The sequence below is a fragment of the Xenopus tropicalis genome, chromosome 2 (assembly GCF_000004195.4).
Source record: "Xenopus tropicalis strain Nigerian chromosome 2, UCB_Xtro_10.0, whole genome shotgun sequence".
In the NCBI taxonomy this organism is placed as follows: Eukaryota; Metazoa; Chordata; class Amphibia; order Anura; family Pipidae; genus Xenopus; species Xenopus tropicalis.
Window position 1 is genome coordinate 125,051,705 of NC_030678.2, and position 27,772 is coordinate 125,079,476.

The 27,772-nt window shown below is 39.6% G+C and overlaps 1 protein-coding gene across 4 annotated transcripts; it reads left to right on the forward strand.

The window, feature by feature from the left end:
- The first annotated feature begins 17,163 nt into the window (after positions 1-17,163).
- Positions 17,164-26,121, forward strand: spry2 (sprouty RTK signaling antagonist 2). Of its 4 annotated transcripts, none has more exons than XM_031895877.1 (2): positions 17,164-17,182; positions 24,404-26,121. In XM_031895877.1, exon 2 carries the CDS (start codon positions 24,458-24,460, stop codon positions 25,400-25,402), a length of 945 nt encoding a protein of 314 aa, XP_031751737.1. In that variant the 5' UTR covers positions 17,164-17,182; positions 24,404-24,457; the 3' UTR covers positions 25,403-26,121. The 4 variants fall into 4 exon arrangements, with proteins under 4 accessions (XP_031751737.1, XP_012812231.1, NP_001006932.2 ...); XM_012956777.3 differs by lacking the exon at positions 17,164-17,182 and adding an exon at positions 18,910-19,525 and having other exon boundaries at positions 24,407-26,121; NM_001006931.2 differs by lacking the exon at positions 17,164-17,182 and adding an exon at positions 19,195-19,525 and having other exon boundaries at positions 24,404-26,008.
- Positions 26,122-27,772: the final 1,651 nt, after the last annotated feature.

Below are 27,772 nucleotides of genomic sequence, written 5' to 3' on the forward strand. Positions count from 1 at the left end.
AATAATAATAATTATTATCTTATTGATCACAATAACATTTCTGTGCTTCCCTATAAGTAGTCTTTCTGTTGATTTCTCTTCTCTTGTGAGCTTTGTGCCATTCTTGTGCTGTGACAATTTTGTATTGACTGTGCCATATGTTACCTGCTACCCACTGTGCCATTTCATGCTGTGTCTGCCATTCATATGCTGTCTGTTTAGTTCTGTTTTGTTTTACCCAGAGGCATTCTGTCTACCTGTCTGCTTGTCTAAGTGACACTTTTTTTTTCCTTCTGATTCATCTTACAATCTCTGCTCTGGTCTTTTTTGTCTGGGACAGGACTGCTTTAAAACAACTAATGGGCCCAAAGCAATGATCTGATTTGTGTGTGCCCACAGCACATCCCCAACAAGTTTCTGACAGTCCTACCTAATGTTGAAGACAGTGGTATATAATAATTCTTTCTAATAGAATATGCAGATGTGTTGGGGAGAAAAAAAAATGACTAAACAGAATTTAACAGTCAGTAAAATATCTGTGTAATATATCTTTCCAAGCTGAGAACTCATGCAAATCTGCATTTTAGGGTAATAGCAGATGGGAGGTTTTGTCACCCATGCTTAATTTCCTCCAGCGTGGCAACAAAATGTCCATCCCATCAAAAGTTACCATCCTACCAGCATTAAAAGAGAACTAAACCCTAAAAATGAATATGGCTAAAATGCCATGAATTTATTTATTGAACTAATGTTATAGGGCTAATTATTAAATTCTAACACTATTTGCACTGGTTTTAGAGCCACCATTTAATGTGAAACTGAATAAATTTACCATATTTTGTGACATATTTTTTATATGCAGTATATTGTGTGTCGGTCCCTAAGCTCAGTAAGTGACAGCAGCACAGAGCATGTGCGGGCAATCAGCAGGAGAGAAGATGGGAGCTACTGGGGGCATCTTTGGAGGCACAGATCTTCCCTGCTAAAGGGCTGTGGTTGCCTTGTAGATAATTTCTAGCCTACTACTTTAATTCAACTTTAGTCATCCTTTAATGTAAATCACAGGCAGTGTCAGACTGGCCCACAGGGATACCAGGAGAACTCCCGGTGGGCCCAGGTGTCAGTGGGCCCTCCTTCTTCTATTTGGCCAAATTCATGGTCATTTCCTATTTCTCTATGGGAAAAAATTGACTAAATATAAAGAAGAATAGATTATAGTAGGAAAAGAAAAAAAATAGGAAAATATAGAGGTTGAGTGAGAAGTGGATGAAAAATAGTTTGAAGAGTGGGACCACGCTCTAAGGCTTTCTGGTGGGCCCCTGGCATCCCAGTCTGACACTGATCACAGGTGGGAAGACATATACATTGCATATGCTTCTATGTGATACATATGCGATAAAAGCAACTTCTACCAGGGTCCTTGAATATAACACCACATGTGTCAACTTACAGAACACGTTGAACTCAGATCCACTATGAATTCATAATGCATTTTCTAACAGCTAAATTAGACAAGCTTTTACAGAAAGCATGGCATTTCAGTTGTGATGTGCCTCATCATAGTGCTATGGTATGAATTGCACTATTTGATTATGCACTGAAACTTCATTGACGATCAGACCATGTCAGAGCCATCATTGATGTTAATTCTTCATATAATTGATTAAATTGGGCAAGTGGCACAAAACTGAATGATTGTAATGCCATCTCATCTCACAATGGCAGCTTCAGAAGTACAAAGGATCATGGCTCTCTATCACTTGTGTTCAGGTTTGTCTACTCAGATTGCTGGCTAAGAGAATGGATAAGAGCTATTTGACTATTTGTGTCTAATTGTGCCAAATCGGTCATTTCAATAACTTAAGCCAGTCTATCCCAGCAGGAGACAAGAGAAAGAATTAAATACTTAACTAAACAACAAGCTGCTTTCAAACATCTCCTATAAAATAAGATTTTAGAGATGAATAATTAATCTTTTAAACAAGTGGTATTGAAAGCTATTTACATGTTGTTAATCTGTTCAACTGCTAGTAACCCTTAAAAACAGATCTTATGGCAGAGCTATAAGAAAGGAAATCAGTAATTAGAACTTGCTATGGGACACAACAATGTTGCACAGATCAGCCAAATTCAATCACAGTTGCTAATGGATCAAAGTAGTTGCGAAAGCCCCTTCACACCATGCTGCACATAGTAAGGGCACTGGGAAGAGCACATTGACACACAGACCAACAGAACATCAGGTCAGTTAATTTTGTTCTTCTAATGAAAACAGGAAATGATAATAAATTATTTTTATTGTTTGTATCAGTCAACCCATGTAGTTGTAATAAGCAGTTTATCATTTCAAATGAATGTGACTGTTGAAACATTATTCCCTTCCACATTCCAGTTTCTTTTTAATAGGTATACACTGTGTTGATTTCACATACATAATTTATCTTATGTAGATGGAAAAGTTATTTATACAAAATGGCTCACTCCTTGTTCGGCAGTATGGTGCTGTATCAGATACTTGGAGCGATATCAATTCCATGGAATATATGGAAGAGATCAGGGCAATATAATTAATAAAATAATTAGTAGGATAACCAGATGGTTTAGAACCAGTAGATCTCAATGCACAAAAAGGCCACTTACCGTATATACTCGAGTATAAGCCGATCCGAATATAACCCGAGGTACCTAATTTTACCTAAGAAAACTGGAAAAACTTATTGACTCGAGTATAAGCCTAGGGTGCAGCCACTACTGAAAGTTGAAGTGATATCACCCCCCTCCCAGCAGCCTATTAGCAGAACAATGTGAAAGCATCAAGATAGCAGCTCCCAGTATATATCAGAATAGCACACAATAGTAAGAAATCCAAGTCCAGCTTGGGACTCCCCCAGTTACATGGGAGCAGGAGAAACAATAGGTTACCTCAAAGCAGTTCTAATGTGTAGCAATGCACTGAGATGGTGCCTACACACCTATATTACAACCAAAAAAATACATTTGTTGGTTCAAGAACACAATTTTAAATTATTTGCTATGTAAACAGTGTAATTTAGAACTAAAAGTATACCATAAAAATCATGACAGTATCCCTTTAAAATTTACTTGATATGTTGTGTATAAAAACCTCACTAATCAGTTCCCTGCAAGAAGACCCACTCTTGCTCATTCCTCCTTCTCCCTTTACATGGTGCACTATGAATAGAGGCCCACAGCAAAACTCACAAGTGGGAGAATACTGTGGCTTCCTAGCATATTATTTCTTACCAGTGACAGGCACATCCAATGACCCAAGTATATTGATCCAAGTATATTGTATTCTGTTTAATGCGCCCCATAACGACGATGCATGTCTAACTAAACCCTATGAATGTGTTATTCATATTGTATATTATTCATATTGTACTGAGCCGGAGTTAATAGCACTGCGTGAGTGCAGCAGCAGGTGCCCCTGTGTGCAATTAACTTGTGTGCCATTACCTACATGTGAAAGGACTGTGTGAAGGTCATAAGCCAAGGATTGCCTGAAATGTTATGCGTGTCTCATCTCTTCCCTGCCGATCCCATACTGATGCAGAGTTTATACCTTAACTAAGCAGTGGAGCGTCTCATAATGGAAGCGACGGTATGGCGCTTGTGATGTAGCGCGTGTCACATCTCTTCCCTTGCAGATCCCTTACCGATGCAGCGACTGGGCTCGTAGCGGTAGCGTTGCTACGACGCGTGTGATGTAGCGCTTGTCACAGGTGATCCCTTACGGATGCAGCGGCTGGGCTCTTAATGGTAGCGCGGTAGCAATGCTACGACGCGTATGATGCCTTGCGCACGGAGTGCATTGCATCAGTGAATCCATAGCCAACTACCGTATATACCCGAGTATAAGTCGAGGCTTACTTTTTAAGCACATTTTTAGTGCTCAAAAACTCGGCTTATACTCGAGTATATACGGTAAGTACATGTTGACCAATTTAAGTGCTTTCTATCAAAAAGGCCTGTGTGTGCACAAAATAACCAGATATTCCATAAGGAATAAACAGGTCTCAATCCGGGGATCCTACTTATTACCAAAGATCACATACGTTAAAGGGATACTGTCATGATTTTTTATGGTATACTTTTTATTTATAAATTACACTGATTACATAGCAAATATTTTACTCCATCATTTAAAATTGTATTCTTGAACCAACAAATGTTTTTTTGTTGTTGTAATATTGGTGTGTAGGCAGCCTGAGTCTGAGCTTTCAGAAGGAGCCAGCGCTACAAATTAGAACTGCTTTCGGGCTCTGGCACACGGGGGAGATTAGTCGCCCGCGATTAACTCCCTGTTCGCGGGCGACTAATCTCCCCGAGTTGCCTACCCCTGCCATCCCACCGGCGAACATGTAAGTCGCCGGCGGGATGGCAGACGCGACGGGGCGATTTCCGGAAATCGCCGGAAAAGACTCGCGAGTCGGACTTGTATTTCTTACTATTGAGTGCTATTCTGATATCTACTGGGAGCTTCTATCTTGCTGCCTTCCCATTGTTCTGCTGATTGGCTGCTGGGGGGGAAGAGGGTGATATTACTACAGATCAATTGGGTGGAAACAAATGACTGTTTGTAACATTGCAATATACAAAATACAAAAATAAAGTGGAAGATGACCTGCAGATTTTTCTTGCTGATCTTTTCCACAGTGCCTCGACTGGGTCCCCGTGCCAAAGGCTACAAGGTAAAAATAAAATCCTGTCACATTATTACTGTATTAAAAGTACCATTGTCTTCCAAATGTTACAAACCCTTTTTGAGATTTGTCCGTAAGAGACAATAATAAAGTCTGTAAAAGTTGTGGATATAAATTATTATAAAGTGATGGAGTAATTCCCCCATGCACATCTAAAACCAGCATGCAGAAAGCTTCTTTTAGTCATCAAACTCTGACAACATTGGCTACTTACAGACCCTTAGATTTAAGGAAGCTCAAGCATAGCACCCATCTTCTTGCTCTGTGACTCCTTAGGTGTGTTTCTTTGAGGACAGCTTCTTCAGAAGAAGATCTGTAAAACCTGTTCTTAGCAAAATGCATCAGGTTTGAAATAATTTCAAGGTCACTTTATCATCGCTTAAAATGTCATGATACATAAATGCAGAGGGATTCCTAGAGGTTCCCAGGTATTTTCCCCAGCTAGTGTTTAACAAAGAGACACATTAGTGTTCCAGTGCCTTGAGCAGTTAAACATGTTCTATGGGGTGTTAGTCGATTTCCATACACAGTATTTGGTAACCTTACACAGTTGGTAAGATCCATTGATACGAAAGGTCTTTTGACTGACATTGCAACTAGCGACAATCCAAGAACTTCCCACTGACAATAATAAGAACCACTGAATGTTGCTTGAAGCCCTGGATTGTTGGTATAAAATGCACTGTAAGGGTTAATCTCTTTATATTAACCCTTCAATGCACGCTGTATCATAAGCTCTAATGAGTAGAGTCCTCAGTATTTGTATGTAAATTGTATGTTTACACCCTTCCATTAGCATTGCATTAACAGTAGTAGTAATAATAATAATATAATAAATTTGTATTGAAGGCAATACAATCCTATTGGGTTTATTTAATGTTTAAATGATTTTTAGTGCACTTATGATTACGGAAAGACTGCTTATCTGGAAAACCCCAGGTCCCAAGCATTCTGGATAACAGGTCCCATACCTGTAATTATAATAATATAGTTCTGAGGAGTATGATGTTTCATATAAACCATTGTTCATAATAACAATAATAGTCTGAAAAGTTCCTGTTTTACTTTTAAAATGACCCGGGTATTCTATAACATTTAAAAGAAGCAATACGGGCAAGAGCAGATAGGGTTAACTGTATGCTGTACGCCAACACAAAACATTCTGGAACCAATTATGGAAATGCTAAGTACAGTACATTAGAAATACAATGGTATGCCGGGAGTGTTTTTTGGAAGAAGTATTACTTCCTAAATGAGGAAACATATGAATCTCTGCTTGGTGCAGGAAAAACAAATGCAATGCTGGATGTTTTGTGTTATTTTTGGAAGAGACATTTGTGGCAGAATGTATGTGGAAGTCACTGAGGCCTGTCCACTTGAAGGGCTCAAAGTGTTTCCTGAACAGCCCTCCTTCACTCATCACCTCAGACAGCTATTATTAACAATGTGTGACTGGGGCCTTGGCTGCACAATCACTCTGTCAATTACCTTTTGCCCTGCTCTGAAAGGAAAGCTGAGAAGAATAAAACTTCTCAGCTGGGGGTTGTGCTAATTCAACTATGTGACCTGCTCTCCGCATTCAAAACCAAATAAATGCTGCCTGTCCTTCTTTAGGCCCCAACAAAAGCAAATGAAGGTGTAGGTGCTTCCACTGCAGGGATTCAGTGCTACAGTCTGCTCAACCAGAACTGAGCAGGGACGGTAAGGAAATGGTTTATTCATAAAATAAAAGCAGAATATGCAAAATACATGAGAAAAAATACACAATTGTAAAATACCTACGCTCAACATTTCTGTGTTTGTACTGGGTATGGGTATAAATAATCTGCACAATGAGCCCAAATAACAAAGCTGAGTTTAGATTTCAGTTATATTACAGAAGCAGCCTACCTTTAAGGTTTAATAAGAGGTTTTTTTTTTCAATTATTTTCCTATGTACTTCAGCGAGCTGTACGTGAACTTACTGGAAACTGGAAAGTTTACCGAGGCCCTGAAAAGCAAGATTTAGTAGTATTGTTCTGTAAGTTACACTGGGCCCCAGATTTTTGTGAAATTGGCACAGAATATGCCTTGACTACAAATTTGCAGTTAACCACATATGCACGGAACTCATTATACTGCTTACTTTGGCAGACACATTCTCTATAGACAATGCTTCATCTGCACTCCTAGTGGTAATAAATAGGCAGTACTTTTACATTTAGTTTCATTGGGATTCATATGCTTAAACAGAATTATAAAGCCTGTGTACATAATAAGTCTCATATTATACTGTATATAAAAGGTAACATTAATAAAAGATAAATATGTGTAAAAAAGTATTTTTTTTTTAATTAGTAGCAGCATATTTGCCTAAAACAGCATTTGCTTATTTTTGTGAGTTTCCATATCACTTGTCTTGACAAGTGACACAGGCGCACATGAGTGCCGAACCCAGGATGTTGTGGTTCACCTGCGTTATACACTTACATGGAGTGGAATGCAGGACAACTCCACCACAGGGGAATGCAGCATTTTGTCACCTACATGCTGTGCCAAATTGGGCTGATCAGATCATTTAGCCCACGGGACATCGAATTATAATGGAGACTTATGCAGACCTGTCAGGAGAGGGAGGTATCATTCTGCTAACGTGGTGAAATTTTCAAACCTGCCCTATAGACATATGGTCGATTTTTGCCTAGCTATCTATCAGGGAGGCAGTCAGAAAAGGCCCATGATTTAAGCTGCTGATTCGAGTCCTTTAGGGCTCTGGCACGAGTAGATTTGTCGCCTGCGTTTTTTCCCCCTGGCGCTTTGGCGACAAGTCGCCACGACAACACCCACGAAGAGATTTCATGCGAGTTGAGCTCCAGGCGATCTGCTACCCATGGTACACTCAACAGTTAACCCCCCCTCATGTTTACTCAAGTCGCTCAGAAAAGGGTCTGTGTGCGATTTTGAAACAGCAGGCGATTTGAAGTAGCCTCGTATGTTTTGACTCTGGCGATTTCCATTGATTTAGCATTGGCGTCTTGTCGTCAAATCGCTCTTTTTAAAATCGCCGGCGACAAATTTCCTCGTGTGCCAGAGCCCTTAGACCAATTTGGCAGCTTATCTGTCCCTACATGGGGGACCTTGGTGGCCCAGCCCAACCAATATCTGGGAGAAAATCAGGCAAACGAGCAAAAACGACCTAATCTTATAATGTATGGCCACCTTAATTCTGAAGGGGCTGAATCACAAACTTAAATCTGCCCCTGTATGGCCAACTTAATGCCCCTCCACTGCCCCCAATTAAAAGACTTACTTATTAGCACATTATTTTTTTATAAACTACTACTGATTAGTTATTGGGCCCCACAGCAAGATCAATGGGCCTCTAAATATCTTATGCAAAAGCTTATGTAACTTCTATATCAAGCAATGCAGGGACAGGAAGGGGTTTTAACATTGAGCAAATGCCACTGACCCTGAATAAAAAAAAGACAAAGCAAGGGGCCTTGTAGGATATTTTATTGTTACCCTCCAGCAATCCAAAGGGTTAAGTGACAGAACAAACAGTGCAAAAATTTCTGTTTAAATATTTGTCAGTGTCAGGGGAACAATAAAGCTCGCAATGCAGTAGTCAGAAGACTAGCTTGAATATTTATTAGCATAAGTATTATAAATGGAATAAAGGAGATATCTTTGCAGCTTTGGTATTAAAAAATCATAACCCAAAGCATTCATTTTCCAAGCCTCTCTATCTGAATTGCACAACTAATGCCACCTGATTTGTCCTTGTTTGCGTTTGATGGCAGATAACTAAGCAGCCGATGCAGCTTAACCGGCTTCCTGTCTTATTTGTTCACTCACTGGCAGGATTGTTCATCATACAGTCACTTTGCTGGCAGTCACTTTCATTTGAATTTGACTGACCGAGGAAGCCAGGGTTATTTGTAAAGAACAACAAGGCTTTTCATTCATAATTTCAGTAGGAGGACTGGGTGCTAATGATGGGAGTTTGAATAAATTGGACCTATTGCATTCAGGGCAGGAAGAAGCTCAAATGAGAGGAAGGAGGTGTAGGTGAAAGTGTTCTGTTAGAAAGTGAACAATGGAAATTGGATCACTCATGTATTTGAATACAAATCAGCTTATAAGGTGTGACAATGCTAAAAAGATGGACACAGGAAGAAAAGTAAGAGCAGCCTAACACTGTATTTCATTAACCGCTTCTCTGTTATCTTCTCCTCAGTCATTAATTTAGAGTCTAAATTCCTGACAAAGTGTGTACTGCTTCACAATGCATTTCCCCTTGGTTTATGGGCTTACACCTCCCTATGACACTTCCCTCATGATGGATAAATGATTAATTTAGCATGTTGGATACTGTTACTCAGAGGCGGAAACTGTATAAGCCAGGGCCTTGAAAACAAAAAATATCAAATTACATGCATTCTATTACTGTTTACAAATAGGGGTCCTCTGCACTCACTATATAGAAGACATTAAGACATTCTGTGCATTAAGCTACCAACTAAAATGCCTTTCCCTTTAAACAAAAGATTGTTTGTCGATATATTGCAATATTCTTGCCAACTGTGCCAAAGTCTTTTACTTTTAATTGGATCACTTTCTCCCCCACACAGCACGAAACTGTTCAAAAGTAATAGGGCTCATACTGCTGAGTGTTTGTTTCTCTTGCCTTCCGCAGGCAGCGCATCCTATTCTTCCTAATGTGCCCGTACACACAGAATGCAATATGCTGCATCCCAGATGCATTCTGCAGCTGGGACCTCAAGAAGCATATTGGGAGAAAATCTGCTTCCTTAGGGATCTCGCTAAACATGCAGATCTTTATGTGTATGGCAGTGATCCCCAACCAGTGGCTCATGAGCAACATGTTGCTCACCAACCCCTTGGATGTTGCTCTCAGTGGCCTCAAAGTAGGTGCTTATTTTTTAATTCCTGGCTTGGAGGCAAGTTTTGGTTGAATAAAAACAAGATTTACTACCAAATAAAGCCTATTGTAAGCTGATAGTGTGCATAGAGGCTGCCTAATAGCCAATCTTAGCCCTTATTTGGCACCTCCATGAACTTTTATGATGCTTGTGTTACTCTCCAAGTCTTTTTACATTTGACTGTAAGAAAGGTTGAGGACCCCTGGTGTATGGACCCTTAAAGGAGAAGGAAAGGCAAAGTCACTTGGGGGTGCCAAAATGTTAGGCACCCCCAAGTGACTTAAATCGCCTACCTTTTACCCCGGGCTGGTGTCCCTGTTAGGAGAGAACAGCACCAGTCCGGGATACCTGCAGCGCTTTCTCCTTCTGTCTTCGCTCGCGCGTGCATGCGCAGTAGAGTGAAAAGCGGAACTTTAACAGAGAAGTCAGATTTTCACTCTACTGCGCATGCGCCTGTCGTGTAGTCCTTGCAAAATGAAGCCGGAAGGAGGAAGCGCTCCGCTACAGATACCCCGGGCTGGTGCTGTTTTCTCCTAACAGGGGCACCAGCCCGTACAAGGTAGGCGATTAAAGTCATTTGGGGGTGCCTAACAAGGGACTGGCTATTAGGTTACATACATATCTCTCCAAACCTAAACAGAATGCCACCAGTAAAATCAAATGGCCTCACTTCTGTATAGCCCCTGGCATCACTCACAAATACATATATCATTTGGCTGGCTCCAAGGATTCTTATGATTCTTTTTCTTTTTAACTTTAGCAAGTGAAGCTAACCTGAAGTGAGTTTTCTTTCCCATTATATTAATGTATATGTACATGCTAGTGAGTTCAATTAAGCAATAGGTTCCAATGAAAAGCAATTTCTTATTTCCTCTTAGCACCATAAAATGCTTCAACATATCAGCCGAAAATAAACTAATAAACCATGACTCAGAGTTATAAAGCAATGAAAAATTCACACATTTATTGCTTATAACAATTTAGATTGCAATTAGATGTTTGTTTCAAGAATATAATAAAACAGGAGAAGTAAAATAACAAAATACATTTAACACACCCCTTACTGGGATAAAAACTTTAATGCTCTTTAATATTATCAACAGATACACTTAAGGGCAGATTTGTCAAAATGTGAGTTTAGAGGTTAATACATAAAAACTCACCCACGTTCTATTCCTTCCTATGGGACTTTAAGAAATTTATTTAGCAACCATTTTTTATTTATTAAGCTTCAAACTTCAAACGTACAGTACATTGTATGCATAAAACATATATTATATGCAAAAAGTTGTCATAAATGTCATTATCTATATATAGCAATGCCATGTTTTATATACTAAACTGACTGCACTGGCTTAAAGTTTCAGCATCTCTATAGTAGCAATGATTTAGGTCTTTACAGTTGTAACAGCAGCTCCTCATCCTGGATTCTGTTAGAACTGTCCGGGACAGTGTACTGTACATGCTCAGAGTGTTCTGATGAGAAGCTGAGCTTAGGGGTCGCAGCTAATTATCAAGCAGAAAATGAGGTTTGTCTGTCATATTAGCTGGTGCTACAGGGCTAATTATTCAATTCTGATGCAATTGCCTTGGTTTCAGATCTGCCATGTATTGTGAATACGAATGAATTATTAATAACATTACTGTTACATTTATATTCTATATATACAGTTTATTGTGAGTCAGTCCCTAAGCTCAGGTAAGTGACAGCAGAACAGAGCATGTGCAACTGGGGCATCTTTGGAGGCACAGATCATCCCTGCTAAATGGCTGTTGTTGCCTTGGGCTGGTACAGAAGCCCAACACATTTCTGCCCTACTTCTTTAGTTAGGTTTTAGTTCTCCTTTAAGAAGTAAATAACCTGTATAATGGAACTTGCCCTGTGGACTCTTTCCTTTATACAAAGGAACTTCTCGGTCTCAGTAACTTCTATTATCCTTATATTCTACAGCAGGGGGTACATTATTTCTTATATTACACAAGTTTCCATGACTCATTTGACAAAAGTGATATAACCAAGGACCAATTATATCTGATGACTTTGCATAAGTATATATCTCACAGAATAATCATGGCTTTTGTAAATGGATAGTAGAAATCACAAAAAAACTTTATACACTATATAAAAGGTTTTATAATGACCAAACAAGTTTATAAAAGTATCCTTTATTTATACTATACATGTTGCGGTTTTGCACAAGTATAACATACATCTAAATTTCCCCATTGCTTAAGCATGCTGCTCTTACCATTCAGCTGAGTTATGAACTTGACTTTGGCTCTGTTTGGTCTTTGCTACTCTTCTATTCTGCCCCGGCCAATATCCAGATTGAATTTGATTGGCTTAACCTTCTGCTACTTTGTCACCAACCTCCTATGGATGATTCCGATGCTGCAGAGTCCTAGGCCTATCCTGCAGCAAACCAACATAGCCTATTAAGGAATAGGTGAATAACTAGTACTTGCCTATGCCAAATACTATAGGACCATTAGATCCACCTCCACTTATAATATATATATATCTAATATGGCATTCACTGCTTAAAAATCCCTATATAAATAAATATTAATTATAATATTCCTGTGACTGCACGCTTAAAGCCTCTCTGGTGCTCACCCAGCTTAAACTATTTTTTAGTTTGCATCTTAAAAGTCCAGGCAAGGACATCATGATAAAAAAACACATTATCATTTGCTCACTGAATATGCTTGACTGACCTCCATGTAACTTGCTTTATCTCCCTGGGTCAGAGTGCTAGAAAGAGAGAGACTAGGGAACTTTGCCGGCAGCTTATAGGGGGAAGGGCAGAAAGTCTAATGCTTTATAATACAGAAACTGCACAGCTATTAACAGCAGGCACTGTAGATCTCTCAAATATATTATATTACTTGAAATATTTCAAATAAAACTTTTTTGTAAAAACCCGTAGTAAAAAAATTTTTATTTTAAGACAGTTGGAAGCTGAAATACCTGGGGGTTGACTTAAAATTCTAAATTATGTGGTGCTAGAGCCTCATATATATATTCATATACATTCATATATACACATATATATTTATATATATATACGCACAGATACCTATCCCTATGTACTACATACTTGTGTACTCTTGCTGTTGTCAGAATTTATATCCAGCGCTGGATACCTAAGGAGTACCACATACAGTGAAAGAAAAAACATTATAATATAGGTGTATATATAATTCCTTTACTGACAAAAGATACAACACAAACATGTGGCAGTGTAAATCAGAGAAGAATAATATGCAAACCAAAAGCTGTCATTGAACTAGCATTACAATTGTGGTTAAACAGCTGGAGGGGCTGCAGGCAGGACATCCGTAAAGCAATAATATGTTTGCGAATATGGATATATGTATTACATATAAACATTAAGGCCTCACCAATAGGCAGCAATGCCACTTTTCCATGGTAATAGTGAAGTGGTTAAAACAAACGCTTAGATATGCTGAGCCCTGGGACGGATCCAGTGCCATTAATCATCTCACTATTTTGAACAAGTTGGCAGAAGGGAGTTGTATTGTAAAGGTGAAACAGGAAACTAGCAATTGAAACACACATTACACGTTTGCCTACATTCCTGCGTTTTCCAGTCTCTCCAGGCCTGATCTTGAATCACTTGAGAGCATTTAGTGTATAAAGTGAACAAGTTGAAGATCCCAAGACAACAATCTGCAGCTTATGTTCCACCCCCCAGAAAAAAAGGTTCACATTCCAGCATTCTTAAACCAGAATCTCTTTGTGCATAATTCAACTTTTTCTTAATAGAGTTTCATATCACGCCTGATTGATGGATTTTCACTGCTCTCGTGACAGTTTGTTCTGGTTTATTTCTGTTTCTGTAATTATTATACAGGCCTGTAAAAAATACTGGGCTTCACAGATAAATTATCATTAAAATGACTGCTGCATGATTGTGTTATGGGCGCTCTTATCAAATCATCATCCTTCTGAATTTGATTCAGAGTTTGCTTCTTACCAATCAAATGTATCATTTGAATTTTTGAAAATGTAAGCACTGGGTCTAGACACTTTTTCATATCCTTTTTTAGATTTTTAAGTAAAGTTTACATTCTTCTTTTCAATATACAAAAAAGAAGACATAGTTCAGTGTGACCATTCCAAGTCATCTAGTTTCTGCATACTTACATTTAAACATTTTAATGATAATTTATCTGTGAAGGATCTGCCATATTGTTTGCCTAAACAGAACACTGAGCCCCAGACAGTTGAGTAACTATATGAGATGCAAGGATTCGGATCGTAACTGGGCCCTAGAGCAACAGAGGGCCCCAGATGAGTAGATCTTTCACTACTGGATAAAAAGTGGCTCCTATATCCCTCTTTGCATATATGTCATTGCATGCAATATGTATGCAAAGAGGGATATGGCATCAAAAAAGGAGGGGGGGGCACCGTTTGTGGATAATGTAATGTAATGGTTTTAAAGTGGATCTAAACAAATAATAATAATTTGATGTAAACTTGCTCAGATTTCTTTCAGGGGCACTTTTGCATTTACATCAATTTTCTGTTTTTATATGTTTCTAAAATGTATGCTGACACTAAACCTAGTGACAGCCGCTAGTCTCAAATCAGATTAATTTGAGTAGCACAGTCTTAAAGTATATTTTTCCTAAGTATACTTTGTTAATGGGAGATGTTGAAGGACTTATATAGTGATTTAGAGAATACATTAAAAATTCTCCTCCTCTGCATACTTTCTCTCCTAACAGCCAGACCAATATGACTTTATTTCACAGAAACCCAGCTTTTTTTACCACTCTAACATAAAATTGACTTTATAGATTCCCCCCTCAACGGGATCTCTTTGCAATTTATTCAAATTAATGAAGCAATTGCCATGCTTCTGAACAGACTTTGCATCCTGCAAGAAGTTGGACTTGTAGAAAAACATAATAAGTACAGAAACCCATATATTTTATAATACAACACACATTAAGGTCACACCAACAAAAAGAGGTGTTTAAATGGTACAAAAGGTAAAGTTTTTCAGAGTAAGCCTGGTTGCTGAAACTTGTCAGGATAAAGCTGATGCCATTAAGATGTGTTGAACTGTCTGCCACACATGTGACTCCAATAGCCATCTCCACATGCAAGAATGAGCATTTCAGTTTGTTCTCCTTAAGGTTACATTTGTATTTTGTAAATTTTTAATTATTTTTTTAATATAGTGTATGTATGCTATGTGAATACAGGAGGTTAGCAGTGACATAGAGAGAGGAACAGAGAGACTTCAGTTGAGACAAATATGAATATGCTTTTTCTGTCATTTGTACATAAGATATCAGGAGTGTGTTACTGTGTGACACAAAAGGATTACATATGGCCATATGTGTGATTATTTTTGTTACTGGTACTGGCACACAAGGACATTTGTTGCGCTCATTTGTTGCATCAAATCTTCTTGTGTGCCAGACACAATCTGTGTCCATGTGTGTACACTTTGCACAAATGGATAGCATATTTACCAGATGAACATTCCCCCTTGTTATCCTGTAAGTATTTTATCAATTTTGGAAGTACTTTTCTATACAGGTATGGGATCTATTATATGGGAAGCTTATGATCTGGGGTTTTCTGGATAAGGAAGCTTTCTGTAATTCAGATAACCATGCATCATAACTAAAGTTGCCAGACATTATGAACTGATCTATCCCCAATATGCCTACCTAAGTTGGGAGATATTGGGCTGATCCCATTGTTTGGCCCTACGAGCGGGATCACAACAAAGATACATGCCATCAGGGCAAGCACCGCATCACTACCACAATTGGAGGGCCCATACAGGGGGGCAGATAAGCTGCCCAATCAGACTGAAGGGGCTGAATCGGTCCCTAGGGCCAAACGATTGAATTCGTCTAATATTGCCCACCTTAGGTAGGCATATTGGAAAGAGGATGCGCTCGTTTGGCGACCTCGCCAAATGAGTGGATTGAAATGTGTATGGCCACCATAAGTGTTCAGTCAAGATTAGAGCACATATTTTCAGGACAATGGCACATGGGGTGTATCCAGGCTTTTTGTCACTCTTTGGTTGATTTTCATTAATATTTACCAAGCAACTCTCCTCTGACTTCCCCGATTCCATGAGATATCTGCTGAGATAAATGCTAAGCTTTTGTGCAAAGCTCTAAGTGCCATTGCCTTATAATAGAACTAGATCAAACATTCTCGCTTTCCTCTAACACCTATGGCACATGCTGTGCTACAATTGGCGTTATTTATGGCAGCAATTTTAACCCAAATATTTGGCATCCACTTTTATAGCCTGTGTGTATTATTTGCATTATATCGCATGATGTATTTTCTACTCCACAGGAAAAATGTCACTGGAAAGAATACGATTCCTGCCCTGTGTGTGTACAGATACAAAGGGATCTGCCCGTCACGGCACTAATTGGGTCGATTTCATGCAGAAAACGCACACTTTAGGAACCCACAAGATCCATCACCCATCATATTACACAGTGCAAATTCTGCAAGATAACTATTCCTGAGCTTAAATAGACTTGTAGGTTTGGGGACTGAACACTGTGGGTGTATACACTGAGAAAGGAGAAGTGAGTCCATCCATACCTCTTATACATTTATTTTTACTGGGATGTCTAGCAACCCAATGTGAACACACTCCCACGTAGGGTGGTAAGGATCCAGTTTCATCCCCACTGTTAACATGAAATGTTATGGCCTCAAAATACCAGGATTGGATCATGATCGCCCAACCATCTCTATCCAAACCTAACTGAGTAGAATTATTATTTTCAGACAAATGTTAGGAAATTAAATTATTATTTTCCGGATCCCAACAACAGCTCCGCTAAAATGCCCTTGGATTTGCCGGACAGAGACGACTTTAAGCCCTATCACGTGACTCTTTGCATTAAAGTATATATGAATGTACTAGAACCCATCCGAAATATTATTTTACTTCCGATTTAAATTCTTGAATTCCGCTTGATATGCACGCATGAAAAAAAAAGTTAACCAAAGCCCAAGCAAGTTATTATCCGCAACCTCCCATGAAACCTTCAAAGCTCTGCTCGCAGTTATTGGTCGGCAGTGAAAGGGTTAGCTCAGAGGAAGTAACTTTAGGATTATTTCCGAAAGGCATGGGGAGGGAGGGAGTGAGCGAAAGAGAATTCACTCTCCATGTTAATAGGTCCTGGTTTGGGCTGCATTCCGCACATGCTCGCAGTATCAGGTAGCTGAGAAATAACCACTGGTGGCGCCCTCTAGCGGAAGAAGGAAAAGTGCGCGTCTCCCGGGCTCCCAGTCCCACAGGGATATGCCGCATCCGGCTGCCTCTATTGACACTTAGCAGTGAGGGGGGATGGGAGATGGGGGAAGGTGTGGATTAAACTACTCTCACAGCTTTCTGTGCTTTTTGCTAGTGGCTTTGTGTTTGTTATGTAGATGGCAGGAGAGGGAACAGCTAAACCAATACTCCCGAGTTAGTAAGTGAACACTAGTGACCCACCTGTTGTCCTTTAGAATCCATTTGTAAAAAGGTATGTGTGTATTAACCCTTATACTTCCTTGTCACTTTAGCTGCTCATAATCAAGGGGCCTAGGTAGAGCCTGACCTGTATGCATACAGCATTGCTGCACCAAATCATTTATTACTAATGTAGTATTAATACTTTACCAATGTTCTAACTTTGTATTATTTTCATTTTGAGGCCTGGCATGAAAAAGCACAATTGCTGGAGCAAATGCAAAAGTATTGATCTTGTTCCAGTTGCAGGGTGTTGAATGGGGCAGTACAATAAAACAGCCTGAAAAGGCAGCATGGTATGAAACTGATTGCAAGAAAATGTGGTCTAAAGCTGACCATACACACACCGATACATTTTATATGATTTTCAGGCCAAATTAGCACCAGAATGGTCGTTTACAGGTTAGAAAATTTTGGACAGGTCACAATACAAATACAATCTGCACATGTATTGTGTATCTGCTAATATCATGGGGGACCTACAATGCATTTCCAGGAAGTCATTTTCATACGACTGGTGTCTGCCAACTACATTACATTAACATTTATTTATAAAGCGCCAACATATTCCGCAGCGCTGTACAATAAGTGGGTTACATACATTGGACATACAGAGTAACATATAAAGCAATCAATAACCGATACAAGAGGTGAAGAGGGCCCTGCCCAAAAGAGCTTACAATCTACAAGTATTTCGTGTTTAGAATATCATCCAATTTGTTATTTTTAAGGCTTTATCCTACAATTTTAGTCTGAATGTTAGTCTTAGATTGTTGCATTTGAAAGTACAATTGATATCTGAACTTTCTAGGGAAAAAGCCTAAAATCGGAACATGTAATACTAATACATTACCTAATACATTTACCGATACTATGGATCCTACCTTCTGAGTTGGGATTGCCCTATGTGCCATTGCCCTTGGCTTTAAAGGTACCAGGTTGGACACTTGGCCATGTACCCCCTATCCATCTAGAACTACAGTGTTTGGTGGCATATGTCTGACTACAGCAACACAGCAGTTGCGTATACTTTATTAAAGGGCAAGTTAGGCAAGCTTGTGGTCAAGATTGTTGTGGTTGTTATACTGACAGCAAAGCATACACTTCTGATATGGTAAAAAGTTACTAAACTACATGCAATGAGGCCTATTTTGTAAATCAATATGGAGCAAATGTATCCAGCTAATATGTACCCATTTTTTTGGCCTGGGTACACTGAAAATATATAGTAAAGTCTTAGTTAACTGCTTAAGGGAGTGACTTGTCACATCTGTGGCTGATGTTACTTTTTAGGAAGGAAAAACTAATGTGAAATTCTATGGGTCCGTATTTTTCTATAAAGTGATTTTGTTACAGAATTTTAATCTGATACAAATATAGCTGAACTGCATCACTTAATTGTCATTTGCTTCTGGAGGATTCTGGGAGATGTAGTTTAACTATAAATGGGGGGGTTAAAGGTGGGCACTCTAAGTGAATTCTAGATGCAGTGTTTCTTCTAATGCTTTGAGTGAAAATAATGTCTTTTGTATGCAGTTTATTTGGCCATTATTAGGGCTTAATAGAAGAGACTTTAGTGTAAAGAGGGGAAAGTTGCAAGAAGAAGCCCTTGCTAATCAGGTGTGTGCATGAAAAGTTGCAGCTTCTAACAGTGTAAGGATGGGCCGTGCTTTCCTCACTGAAATGAACGCGTGTACAATAACAACATTGTATCCTGCCCAGGCAGCAATAATAGCACTGGGCTAGTTGGGAGCAGAGAGGCTTCCCCACCCACTTGAGGCACAGCAGCAGCAGCGTTTAGGCCATTGCCCTGTGAGATCCCTCCTGCTGCTCTCAGAGCTGGGAGTGTGAGTGAATGTAGCCCGCAGAGCCAATGAGCTGGGACCGGATGCGATATATCCTCTGGGACAACAACTGCTCTGTTCCTCCTCACTTCCACATGACGCCATTTAGCGCTGCTGCTGCTGCCTAGGATCCCGGGAGCGGAGCAGCTCAGTCACATCGCCAGTATCCGGCAGAGTGCAAGCTCCGCTGTCACATGCACTAGAGGCGCCCGGTGCAGCACTTTCCTTGCACACCAAGCTCTTGGGATTTCTCGCTACTTTCATATTCATTTCACTTGCTGCAAGTTTAGAAGTTTGATCGCGGAGTCCGGGGATTGTACTTAGCTGCGCTACAACTCAACTTAGTGGATACAAGGATCGCTCTGGAATAGGGGAACCTGCAACCCCGTGTCATGTTTTCTGTGACCCTTCCTATTGGGCTTGGGGACCGCTGGCTGAAATTTGCCCGGAGCGAAACACGGGGCTAGCCCCATTTGCCCAGTAGGGCTCCCGGCCGGGGCGAGGAGGTCACGGTAAGTACCCGAGCAAAGCCCCTGCATGGAAAGGGCGATTTTAACTTCTTTACCCCCTCTGTGAAAGTACTGAGGTACACTTGGACATTTCCATGTTAAACTTATGGGGGGGTTGGCGGACGAGTCCAAACCTTGAGGGGGAGTTCAGTGGGTGCTGGGGCAGGTGTTGGGGATCAGATCATTGGCCTTATTGAGCCCTTTTCTGGAGGTGCCAGGTCCTTCTCCCCGCGCCTTTAGGAGGGGGGCAGAGAAAGGGGGCGGACATGTCTTACTTGTTTTGGAAAGTGCATAAGAGTAGGAGTGTGGCTGCTGCCTCACATCCCAATGAAGAGGACGTCAATTGCTTGTTTTATGAATGGAGTATGCTGGAGTCACAGCCCTGAAAGAGCCCCATTTCCCCCAATCTTATATAATGGGGAACAAGTCAGTGTTGCCAAAGGCCCATTCCTATTGTATAAGGTAATTAAAGTTGTCAGGATGGTGCTGAACTCCAAGTTACTGTACACTGCAGACAACTCCAGCTGCTGCAGAACTGCAGCTCCCAGCATGCCGGGAAGTGGACTCCTGCAACAGCTGGCCTGCAAGACAGTGCCTGTTCCTAAAGTTATACAGCTGCAGCCAGTGGGTTCAATAGGAAGCTTACAGAATGATTTGGATAGACAGTTAACCTAATTAAGTTGTAGTTGGGTGGTATCAGTTTATTTTTTAATTATCTGAACTCTTAGAATGATGCAACTTGCTGACCTGTCGTTCTAATACCTGCCATGCGAACTGTGCTGGTTACTAAGTTTTCTAAACACCAGTTACCTTATATAGAACGTGTGCAAAGCAAAGTTTTTATAGGTACATTTCCCCTTGAATAATAAGAGCATGCACTGTCAGAATTTCCATTCTGTGGTGGCTGTGCTCTATTTTTACTGTTCAGGAGGATCTAGCTGGTGGTGATGAACAGCTTCGGAAGTGCTGTGGCTTGTTTAAAGAGCTATTTATGTCCCTCTCCCCCTGTCCCCAAGTTAAAAGCCGTGCTCCCCCTCCTTAATCCGCAGTCTGATCACACACTCGGGTTCTTAATGGGGTTTTCAGAGAACGCTTAGAGAGCTGGGGGCTGGGAAGGGGAAGGCAGGCAGGGGAAACCTACACACTACTTGCAGTCCACAGCACGTTATGCATGGGGCCCAGGAACAGAACTGGAAAGGTGCGTGTTTGTATCCACATCCTGTAATATTCTTGGCACAGCTCTGAAATCAACTGCATTGGAAGTTTTCAGATCTTTTAGAGCCATGAGAATATAAATTGAAAGCCATCTGTTCCTTCTCTCTTTATAGGACACCACACATCCTCCTGACTTAAATTGTGATGCTTTTTTAATTTGCACTGTTTTTTAGTTTTAAATCTATAACTTTATTTGGCAGTTTACCAGTCTGCCAGCAGAATGCATACTTATTGCTGATGATCCTGTTATCTTTGTTCTTTTGCTTGTCTTTTTGTTTCAGTGTTGCTAATCTTGAGTCATTTTCTTTGGGTCTGGGGGTCCTGCCATGGTAGTCCTGTATAATGCTGCAATAAACATAGTTTTTAAGGGCCCAGATAAAGAGATGTGTTTTTATACAGTTTTGTGTGAGCCATGTGGTTTTTATTATAATGCAACATGTGTCTCATTTTTGTTTGTTGGTTGAAAGTTAGATCCCTTATTTAGGGATATATTCTAGACATATTCTAGACATACCTGTGGCCTACAAGCAGTTGTTGAACTACAACTTCAGATTTTGTCTGCAAAACCCTTAACTCGGCAATACAACAATTTCACAGGTTGGATACTTCTTGGTGTCTCTCAGACAGAATTTATTCTCATTTATTGCGTTTATTAGATCTCTGTGTGTGCCTAGATTACTTTGTTAGCATTGCATCCCATTTCGATCAGCAGGAAATTAATCAGACATGTGTTTGTTGCAGTAATTGCATTGTCTAAAGGCATTTTGTTTATTTAAAAACAAGTTTCATTGACTGAGGTCTAATCTTGTGTTATGTTATATGAGTCAAACTCTTTGGATTGTCGAAAATCAAACTGTATATGTCTGTTGTATAATGTAAGCCTACAGATAATGTTCTTAGCCAGCAAAAAAATGTAAATTTTATAGTTTTTTGGGGTTTTTGGTTTTTTTTTTTTTGATTGTGTTAAAAACTGCAGTTAAAGGTGGCCATACACGCACCGATATTATCGTACGAAACCTCGTTTCGTACGATAATCGGTGCGTGTATGGCATGTCAGCGAGCCGACCGATATCGCAGGAAGCTGCTGAAATCGGTCGGCTCGCCGATCGGCCAAGTTAGAAAATTTTGATCGGGCGCCATAGAAGGCGCCTGACCAAAATTCTCCCTTCAGAGCTGAATCGGCAGAAGGAGGTAGAAATCCTATTGTTTCTACCTCCTTACCTGCCGATTCAGCCCTGAATGGTGTGTGGCGGATCTGACGATGTTTCGTGCGACCGACGGTCGTACGAAACATCGTGAGATCGCCACGTGTATGGCCAGCTTTAGTTTCTAAGATTTTCTACAAGTGAAGCGTCCTACTCTCAATGGAATTAATGAGATGGGATGGTTTATCCCCTTAGCCAGTGACTGTCACGTCGTTAAACTTTAGGATTGAATGCACAGTTTTGAAACTACAAGGCTTGTGATGTGTATGAAACTGCAGTTTCTCAGAACCTTAGGGAATGGATTTTGTTACCAAAGTATTAGGAAATATCCTTTCATTTAGAAACCGGCTGAAAAAATGTGCCTAGACCCATGCAACTTAAGCTAGGCTTAAGTTTGTTGCATGTTGTATTGTAATGCATAATATAATATATGCTTTTTAGTATGTTTGGGAAAGTTCGAAAATCCCGGATTTGGACGTTTTGAATTAAGGCCATGCTCACTAATGCTTTGCAATTGGAAATGACAGAGGGCAGGCAGTAAACTAAAAACCTCAAACAAGTCTGTTTTTTTGAAAATCCCTATTTACTTTCCAATTCTAGTCATGAAGCAGTAATCCCCTGAGAATCCTGACTGACGAAAGCATATTCGAAAGTTATGTTTGATGAAGGTTGCCTATTCCTTTGAAACTCAAACTCCCCGATGGCTTTTTACACACCAGGAGGCAGTACCACTCGTCAATTAAGATCTGTCAGATCTGACACAAGCTACTGTAAACTACAGGACCCAGCATACTCAGCAACTCATTGCTGGTAATAGTACAATAGTGGCTGGGATTTGCTTGGTTACAGGGTATTGTTTAATGATACATACATTTCCTGATTTGACCCCCATTGCATCTAATTAATACAGTTACATTTCCAAAACCTAAACCTGCTTATATGATGCAACTTGGTTACAATTAATATTATCTGTAAGAGGCGTAACAGTGAATGTATAAAATTTTTGCACTTTGCAGAATCATGTCTTGTAGGTTGCTAACAGTCAACATCAGTTTGCATTTTCCTTAAAGGAAAGATTTGTGCAGTTTCTGTGTGAATACAAAACATGGGACATCTTTACCAATCAGTTTTTTTATGAATTCTAGGATGTTTAATATAGGGATTGCAAGCTTGTGCCTGTCAAGTGAATGTTTAATATGCACAAGGAAGGTGCAACAGCTTACTATAAAATGATGAAAAAAAATTGTTTATCTTAAAGCAGTGGAAACTAATATGAATTGTGTAGCTACTTTGTTTAGTTATTTAGTGTGTTCCTAACCTCAGAGCAAACATGATATATGTTAAATTGTAGATAAATTGTGTTGGTATTTAGTTTGTTTCTGTTGCAAGCCATTGCAATATATAATAGGGGACTTGTTTTCAGCATGTATTTTTATTTGTATGTGCCTGAATTGTTGTAATATCCGGGGAAAGGTTAGTTGTATGTGTTACTCAATGACTAAATAAATGATAAAATGCTGACTTCTGCAGATAGTGTAGTTATAAATGACCTGGGTAATTTAATGACAGACTGATGGGAGAATTCTATACACCTACTTACAAAAAGGCCCCTGGATAGTGTTTGTACAGCAATCTTCTCAATCCATTCATTGTGCAATAACTAAAGGGAGACTGCGCTGTTTGTGGGGTAGCTCTTCACTTAAACAGGCGAATTCTAAAGATCTCTGAAATTTAAAAGAGCTCTTCACCCAGCTAGGGTAGCATCCTGTGCGGGAGTCAATGAATAATGTGCATTATTCAGGCTATCCTCACCTAGTTCGGCAGATCCTTTTGCAAATCTATCAAAGCCGTCAAGACTAAAAAGGCAAAGTGCTGTAAAATGCAGGTACTATTTGTTATGCTAATAGTAAAGTGTCCTGCCCATTGTAATTCTTAGTGTAGTGACCTGAAAGAAATGTATGAAGGGAGTGTAGTCAAAATGCACGTGTTCCTTGCAGCTGGTTTCCTGTTATTTTAATTGCTGTGTATGCTGTCCTTTTTAAGAAGAACGTGATTTCCACGCACTTGCTGTAACATGCAGTGTTCTTAAGATATGAGAGTTGCCTTCAGTACTTGTCTGTCATGCTTTTAGTAAAATGTAGCTGGAACTTTGCACGCTCACGAAGTAGACTATTACTTATACAACTGCTTTATATTCATGGGGTTGTACTACAGCTACTTAGTAATTCACTATGATGCAACTTGCCCTGGAAGAGTAAAATGCAGGTGATAGGTTCAGAACATCAACTTTTATCTAATGCGTCTATATTTTTTTTGTGTATATATTAAGTATATTTATTAATAAAGCTTAGAAGTATTATGTAAATTCGATTTTGAAACATGATATGTAACTTATTTGTGTATTAAATGCAGCATTTTAACCTTCTGTTTACTTATATATTTTTTTTTTTTCCTCTTTCAGCAGGATTTCAGATGTGTTCTCAGCCCACAGGTGTGAAAACTCTTCAGAGTACTGATGGAGACGAGAGTACAAAATGGCAACGTATCCCAGCCTTTGCTCCCGGCTCGGCGTGACAGTGAAAGATTACATAGTGATGCTGACCCACGTGAAATTCTGACACAACAAGTTCATGTTTTGTCTTTGGAACAAATAAGAGCCATAAGAAACACTAATGAATACACAGAAGGGCCTACAGTGGCTCCACGCCCTGTGATTAAATCTGCTCCACGACAGACTACGCCACACAAAAATGAAAGAATACATGTGGTAAATGAGCAGCGACCTTTTGTCAGGAGTCCACTTCCACCAATGCATTCCTTGTCTCAGGCACCTTTGTCACGATCAGTCGGTACAGTCACTTCATCTTGCCGGAGCAATACGAGGACAAGTAGCAGTTCTACAGAGCAAAGGCTTCTTGTGCCACCATTTACATCTTCAGGGTTGGTTGCAGACCGAATAATAAGAGTACAACCCAAACCTGAGCTGAAATCAGACATTTTAAAGCCCTCTAGTAAAGAGGAATTGGGCTTACATTCATTAAGGTGTGAGGACTGTGGGAAATGTAAGTGCCAAGAATGCACTTATCCAAGGACTCTCCCATCTTGTTGGATTTGTGACAAGCAGTGCCTTTGCTCAGCCCAGGAAGTTGTTGACTATGGAACCTGTGCTTGCTGTGTGAAGTGCCTATTCTATCACTGTTCAAATGATGACGAGGATAATTGTGCAGACAACCCATGTTCTTGCAGTCAGTCCCACTGCTGCACTCGATGGTCTGCCATTGGTGTCATGGCCTTGTTCTTGCCTTGTTTGTGGTGTTACCTTCCAGCCAAGGGTTGCCTTAAATTGTGCCAGGGCTGTTACGACCGCACAAATAGACCCGGATGTCGCTGCAAAAGATCAAACACAGTTTGCCTTAAAGTTCCACACCTTCAGCCTAGGAACTTAGAAAAACCAACATAGCACAGGTGAACGGACGTTTATAAAGAACATAACTTCCTTTTAACACTCAAATGCAACCATCTTGTTACATTTAGGAAAAAAAGCTTTGGGATAGGATTGCCTGTTTGCAGTGAAATACTTATGCATCAACGGATTTAGGCTTAATAGAGAACCTCTAATAAAGCTTACAGTAGGATTTGGTGTTCTGTGACGACTATTGTGTACGCTATTGCAGCACAGACACTCCTATGTAACATTGTATTGTTTGTGAATAGTACTTGGAACATTTGTAAAATTTGCAAATGGCTTTTTTTTGTCAGAGATATTATGTTATATTTTTGTACATAAACCATATTTACAACTGTGAAAAAAGTGCCATTTTTTGATGGCATGGTCACAAAATTTACTAATGTACATTCAAAAGAATGTGAATCAATCAGTATGGTTAGATTGTCCTTCGCTTTCTGGAACTTTTAATATTACCAGACTTCTATTCTTTGGATCTTATGTATATTGTACAGTTACACTGTAAGATTCAGCCTTTATTTTCTAATGTTTCAATATTGTTTAGTGTAAAGTATATTTATTTGAAGTTTTATTATTTTATAAAGAGAAATATTTATTTTATGAAGCATCTTACAAATGTCTCCCCTTTTTATGATGTCAGTTTCTGCAAATTGGGGGTGACTGAGACATATGTTCACTATAAAATAGAAATATATTAACGTCTGAAAACAAAATGTGGCCAGTACTCTTTCTTCTTTAGACTGAAACAGTCGGGTGACTTTCTGTAAGACCTAAATTAAAAGGTATAATATTGGACCAAGCATTGCATTACACACAGGTTTTATTGACATTGGGTCGCTGATAAAAACATGGCCCCCTGTTAGGCCAGATGCATTGGGAGTATCAAAAACAACATAAATATGAAAGCAGATGACCACATCTGAGAATAAGTGCACTCTGTTAGCATTTTGGTCAGTGTAAGCTGGCTTTAAAAATTAGCTTGCTAGCAGACAGTCATACAAGTAGTGGCAAAAAAATCACCTGTGTGACATTGTGCTTAGGCCTTATGCATTTACCAGCTACTACAAATTGTTCAGGTAGAATTGACAGCAACACTCAACATACTCATTCAGGCAGTACCCTTGGCATAGAATTGGACATGAACACAATGCCCACAAAAAGCTGTTGTGGATCCAAATATTCCAGAGAAAATGGGTTTGCATAAAACATGAGACCTTAGTTTCATAATGCAGTATATTTCATAACCAGTGATATTTCCCATGAATTATAGCTGGAAAACTAGATTTTTCATTGGTGTATTTGCGTTTACCCTCCCACTCATTCAGTGTAGTTGTGCTGAGGCTAATAGGTTTTTAACATCACATTCAATAAAAAATATTTCAGCACTCTAAGCTGAAGGAGTTGGCGTAGTGTGATTTGATTAGCGTTAGGTTGCAATTTCTTGGTATATTTCAATGAGAAGTTTTTGTCTTTGCACTTATGTGGAGAAGAGGAAAGGAAAGCAATATTTTGGACAAAAATCTGCCATTTACCAAGCCATGCAAAGGCGTGACATTTTGCTAATGGTAAGTAACCGCTTAGGAATGTTACCAAAGTGTGAGCACGTTCAGAGCACCAGCACAAAGGGCAACATCACACAACAGGCGAAAGTAGAGTCCCAAAGTGCCCGCAGTGGCTATCACTTGGTGTGTTTATTCAAATGCTTGCATGGCATTTGTCTATTGAAAACATGGCAGTCTGCAATTCCAGAAGGAAGTCTCCACACAAACATTTGCACGTCTTCTTTCAGCCAATTAAAACAGTAATTTCCATAGGCTGAAAAGCAATAGGGAGGTCTTGTTATGTTGCATGGCAGGGGAAGGTCCTGGGATTTTCGTTTTTCCTTCCAATGCTGTAGCTAAGTTGTCACTCTAGCTATTTATATCTGTGTGCAATATATCTAACTGAGCTGGGTCAAGAGATTTATCAACAGGTTTATTCCTTCATGACATTGCTCAATTTACCTTATACCAGTTGGGTCCTTGTCCCTTATGCAAAATAGCAACTACATCCATCAGTTTTTTTTTAAATTTATATTCATTTTCCTAACAAAAGAAAGTAATTTGGAAACAAGTATTTTCCCATCTTCTATTTGTTTGCTGGCCCTTTGGTAGGGGGTAGAGAGATTAAAAGAGGTTAAATGTGCCACAGGTATATCAACCCCTTACCACAAAAATGTAGTGTTTAAATTCTGTAACGTTTGCAAGAACATTTGTGGAAATGCTGGTTCTTTCCAGGGCAGATTTCCCATGTGCGTGAGCTTCTTTTTATAATGAGATGGGTCACATTTTGCTATTTATGCAGAAAGAATAACTTTTTTCTTGC